Here is a 5,282-nt window from a genome sequence, read left to right on the forward strand (position 1 = left end):
ATGATATATATGATCAACTAGCAGGACAATTTTGTATGTGATATATATGATCAATATAGCAGGACAAATTTCAATATTGGTGGATGATATTTTTATATTTTTATTTCTTTTTGTAAGTATGATTTAAATGTCAATATGGACAATGAATGAAAAAGACACTACCTCATTTCTCACATGTCTCCGTTATCAGATGAAAATGGAAGAAACAGAAAATCCAATGACTTCACAGCCACTAATTTGGAATATGAACACTTTATTAATTTCATTTCAATAATTATTACTTATAAAAGAAAGGCTTATTCCAGCATTTGCCCCTGAATTTCTCAAATAAATTTGATTGGTTTCCTCAAGTTTTAAAATATATAAATAGCCTCTCAACTTGTATAAATATTTAGTTAGTTAAAATTTAGTTAGTTAAAATGTAATCAATTACTCACTTAATTGTGAAAAAATAAGTTAAATGCAGAAGATGTGTTGCAGGAGTCTTAAAAAAAAAAGTAAAATGACCAAGGTTGAGGTATGCGGTTCTAATATTAGAGAATACAAGTTTTATAGTTAAACAAGTAAAAACTTCATTTTTAATCTAGTATTTGAATTATGTTGTAATATTCTAAGACACGTGCAATAAATGTTGTGCATTTAACTTATATTTTTGCATCAGAGTGATCGATTAATTTTATTTTACATGAGTTCAGTAGACTAACTGAACATTTTATGAAGTTGAAGGACTATAATTTTTTTTAAAAGTTTAAGACTGATCAATCTTTTTATATAAGCTCACGAGCCAAATGATATATTAAGCCTAAAATAACTAAATTTAAAAATATTTTTTAAAAAATACTCTTAATTCTCATCTCAAAAAAAAAATTACTTTTAATTCTTAAAATGATTAATATTTTGAAATAAGTATTTTTCCTAAATATTAATTTTAGAAGATATTTGTTTTCTTTTCGAAACTGGTTTAATAAACCGAATAATAGAAAATACCAGTCTTGGACCCGTTAAACAGGTTCAACTAGGAATCGACCATGTTTCTGATCCGATTATCCTACTTATGGGTCAATTGACTCCATTAGAATCAATCCGGTAAACCAATTTCATTCCGTATTTTATTAAAAAAAAAAATAAATAGCCTGCTTTAACCATTTTCTGAGACCATGATTGACACCTCTTTCTCATTTCCTCAATGCCATTATATAGGAGGAAAAACTTCTTGAAATCATAGTTTTCATCCCATGTGGGATTATTAATTATGTTTCACTATCACTTCCTTCTCTTCTTTTCTTCTTTATTCATTTAATTATATATATTTATATTAGTATTTCATACCTTCCTCCCACATCTATGCACTCAATAAATCATAAATATTTATAATAAAATAGTTTCCAAAGAAACTAACAACTTACATGGTAAGTATTATTTAATAACCATGAAATAAAAATAATTTTTTTTGGTAGAAGAAATAAAAATAATTTTAATACTACAACATAATATTATTTACTATACAAAATGGGATTAATTAAAGAAAAAAAATACAATACTAATAATAATTAGCACAATTTTTTAGGAAAACACAAATCTTAATACTAAACCTAATAAAAACTAATACTAACAAAAAAATTATATTATTATTATATATATATATATTATATATATCTATAGGTATATATTATTATTTATTATATCATCCAGTTCAACCAATATGAGTTAACTGATTGAATCCATTGGCTCGTAATTCAATTGGTAATCCGATTTGACTTCTAATCCAATTTTTAAAAGGTTGAAAATATAATGTTTGGTTCATTTTATAAAATAGTAATTATTAGCTGTTTTGATGGAACCATTAGCTTTTTAGAGTTTATCAACATTATTATATTAAAGTGACCTCCAACTTTGATTTTATCCCCATCCAACACAATAACCACGAGTTATAGATATGATTGCAACGCTTCACTAAACCTTCAATTAATTTGGAAAATCTTGCAATTCACTATAAAACAAGGACCCGAGAAGTAACAATGCATAGGAGTTATAAACTCCCAATTCATTAAGTTGACTCTTTTAAATTGTCTTCTTATGGAATAATTGTCTCTATTACAATTCTTAATTAAAAAAGTTTAATCAACGCTGAAATTCAAATATCTCTGACATCAATTAAATAATCAACATCACTGGAATTAGAGTTGTCACTATTACTCCATGGGTGTGTTTATATGTATCATATAGAATGGTGTCTTCCCTTATATTGGTATTTTCAAAAAGACTGAAACGATCCATTGATTTACTTAGCCTACACCTATATCCTAATTCCACATTGAATAAGATCCAAATGAACCACCATAATTAATATAAAACTCTTAACTTTTGTACTTGTTATGAATTTGTATTTTTTCTTTTTTTATTATTATGAATTTGTGTACTTTTTTTTTTTTTTTAAATAGAAGGAAAAGAAAAACCATAACAGAAAGAAAATGGAGTGGAGCTTTAGTGATTTTCTTGTTTTCTTTGCTCTTCTATGTTTAACAACTCTGATTTTCAACCGGAGACATTCAAGAACTGGTGGCAACCACCGACCACCAGGGCCACTGGCGTGGCCAATCGTCGGCAACATCTTCGATCTCGGAAACCTCCCACATCAGATTTTATACGAACTTAAGTTCAAGTATGGTCCCGTAATTTGGTTGAGACTTGGGTTCACTAACACCCTTGTAATTCAATCCGCCAAAGCAGCTGAACATCTTTTCAAGAATCACGACGTTCCATTTTCCGACAGAAAAGTTTCTGACGCATTTACTGCTCGTAGCTACAGCGAAGGATCTCTTGCTGTATGCCGGTACGGCTCCAATTGGCGAATGCTACGCCGTTTAGTCACACTTGAGCTCACCGCCGGCAAGAAAGTCATCGAATCCGTTAATATTAGGCGAAAATGCATCGACAAGATGATAAGATTCATCGAGGAAGATGCAGCAGAAGCTCGTACTAGAGGAGAATCAGGAGAAATAATGTTATCTAGGTATGTTTTTGTTATGACATTTAACTTGATCGGAAACCTTGTTTTTTCCAGGGATTTACTGGATTCTCATTCTGAAGAAGGTTCTGTGTTCCTTGAGGCAATGAATAATTTCATAAAATGGAGCGGAAAACCTAATCTGGCTGACTTCTTCCCGTTCTTGAAAGTGTTTGATCCGCAGAGGATCAGGAAGAACATGGAAATGGCGTTGGAAAGAACTATGAATATAGTGGAGAAATTTATGAAAGAAAGGATTGAAGAAAGAAAAGAAAGAGAAACTAAGGACTTTTTGGATTCTGTTTTGGAGTTTGAAGGTGATAATAAGATGTCAACTCGCAATATGATCATAATCATAATGGTAATTATTTTTAAATTTTTTCTAATATTTTATATTTATAATATATATTTTACAAGACATGTGAGTACATATATGTGTTCATATGAAACAACACTACATTGAATTTTATACAATTTAGCTTCCAATGTCAATTCCAAAACTAACTAGTGAGTTCTGGAATTGTGTAATCCACCGATGTAATTAGTGGATACACCACCAATTTTTGGAAAGTTGCTTAAAAAAATGGTTTAATATTTTCACAGCCTCCTCATGTTGTTTCATTACTGCAACTGACCCCGAATTTAGATTTGTGACAACTAACCCCCTCAACGTGCTTATTTGGAACAAATAACCTTTTAAATTGCTCAATTGGAATAAATAACTCCTAAACCCAAAAAAAACATTCAACATAATATTACATCAGAACTTAAATATTTCAAAATATGGGTTGCTACATCTAATTAATCTACTGATACATTAGCTAAAGGGCAAAAAAAAAAAACTCACGAAATAACCAATTTAAGGGATTATTTGTTTCAAATAAACAAGTTGGGGTCAGTTGTCACAAGTCTAAGTTCGGGGGTACATATTGGGACAACTTGAAGGAGCTTGAAAGGTATTAAGCCAAAAAAAAAATGCTTCAATTCTAAATATATTTTCAAAAGAAATACAAAAAGGAAAGAGTTTATTGTATGTCTGATGCACCACGTAATTGTGCATTGGGTCAATAATTTATTGTCACATTCAAATTAATCATTAAATTCTAACTATAATCCTCAAAATTAAAATATATAACATGTCATCAAATTATTGGGGAGCACGAATGACGTGGCGCGCCAAATGTATAATACAATTTCTCTTAAATGAAAAATTGTTTGGATGTTTATCATAAATGTGTCAATACCTCAGTAACTAAACTATTTTCAACTAATTAATAAATGGCCTAAACAAGATTTGTATGTTATGTAACTTCAGGAAATATTTTTCGGTGGAACAGAAACTACGAGTGGAACTATTGATTGGATAATGGCAGAGCTATTCCGCAACCCACACTCAATGGAGAGAGTTAAAGAAGAGCTTAATCGAGTTATTGGTCCCAAAAGAAAAGTTGAAGAGAGTGATATAGATGAATTGCCATATTTACAGGCAGTGATTAAGGAATCAATGAGATTACATCCAGTAATTCCATTTTTAATTCCACGAAAAACAACAGAAGAAACAAAATTCATGGAATATGTTATACCAAAAGATACGCAAGTCTTTGTAAATGCTTGGGCAATAGGAAGAGACCCAGAAGACTGGGAGGATCCATTAAGTTTTAATCCTGAGAGATTTTTAGGATCTAATATTGATTATAGAGGCCAAAACTTTGAGTTGATTCCATTTGGATCTGGAAGAAGGATATGTATGGGAATGGCATTGGCTCATCGTATACTTCATCTCACAGTTGGCTCATTGCTTCATAGTTTTGATTGGGAGTTTCATCCAGAGGCAACCGATATGAAAGAGAAGTTGGGGTTTACTATTAAGAAGCTTGTACCTTTAAAAGCTATACCTAAGATTAAGGAAATTGTGGAATGATGATTGTGATTAGATGAAGACGTCTGCATTTTTATTTGTTGTTACTAGTTGTTGTTTTAATGTTACATTGAATTATTACGTGCTTTAGTTTGTTGTTGTTTAAGACTATTTTTTTCGTTATGTTCTCTATATATATTAGTTGAAGCTTTGTTTGAGAGAAATAATGTTTTGTATTGTTGGAAGCTTTATTTGATTTTTTTTCAAGCAAACGATATTTATTAAGAAAAGGGGAAAAAATGGACTCCACTACATAAAAAAAATTGGTTATGAACCAATCATTACAAAAAAAATCATCTAAGTAAAAGGGATCGAAGATAATGGTTTCTTTAGCTACTATATGAGCTGTCCAATTAC

The 5,282-nt window shown here is 30.2% G+C and overlaps 1 protein-coding gene across 1 annotated transcript; it reads left to right on the forward strand.

Annotated features, from left to right (window-relative positions):
* Positions 1–2,272: 2,272 nt before the first annotated feature.
* Positions 2,273–5,067, forward strand: LOC136209271 (iridoid oxidase-like). The gene is made up of 2 exons (XM_066000699.1): positions 2,273–3,368; positions 4,323–5,067. Exons 1-2 carry the CDS (start codon positions 2,472–2,474, stop codon positions 4,926–4,928), a joined length of 1,503 nt encoding a protein of 500 aa, XP_065856771.1. The 5' UTR covers positions 2,273–2,471; the 3' UTR covers positions 4,929–5,067.
* Positions 5,068–5,282: the final 215 nt, after the last annotated feature.

The sequence above is a fragment of the Euphorbia lathyris genome, chromosome 10 (assembly GCF_963576675.1).
Source record: "Euphorbia lathyris chromosome 10, ddEupLath1.1, whole genome shotgun sequence".
NCBI classification, from domain to species: domain Eukaryota; kingdom Viridiplantae; phylum Streptophyta; class Magnoliopsida; order Malpighiales; family Euphorbiaceae; genus Euphorbia; species Euphorbia lathyris.

What these genes read in the sequence shown, in the direction of transcription:
- LOC136209271 (XM_066000699.1), top strand. Translation starts at nt 2,472, where the DNA reads ATGGAGTGGAGCTTTAGTGATTTTCTTGTTTTCTTTGCTCTTCTATGT. An exon ending in ATATGATCATAATCATAATG is followed by an intron (nt 3,369 to 4,322) that starts GTAATTATTTTT and finishes ATGTAACTTCAG; the next exon opens with GAAATATTTTTCGGTGGAAC.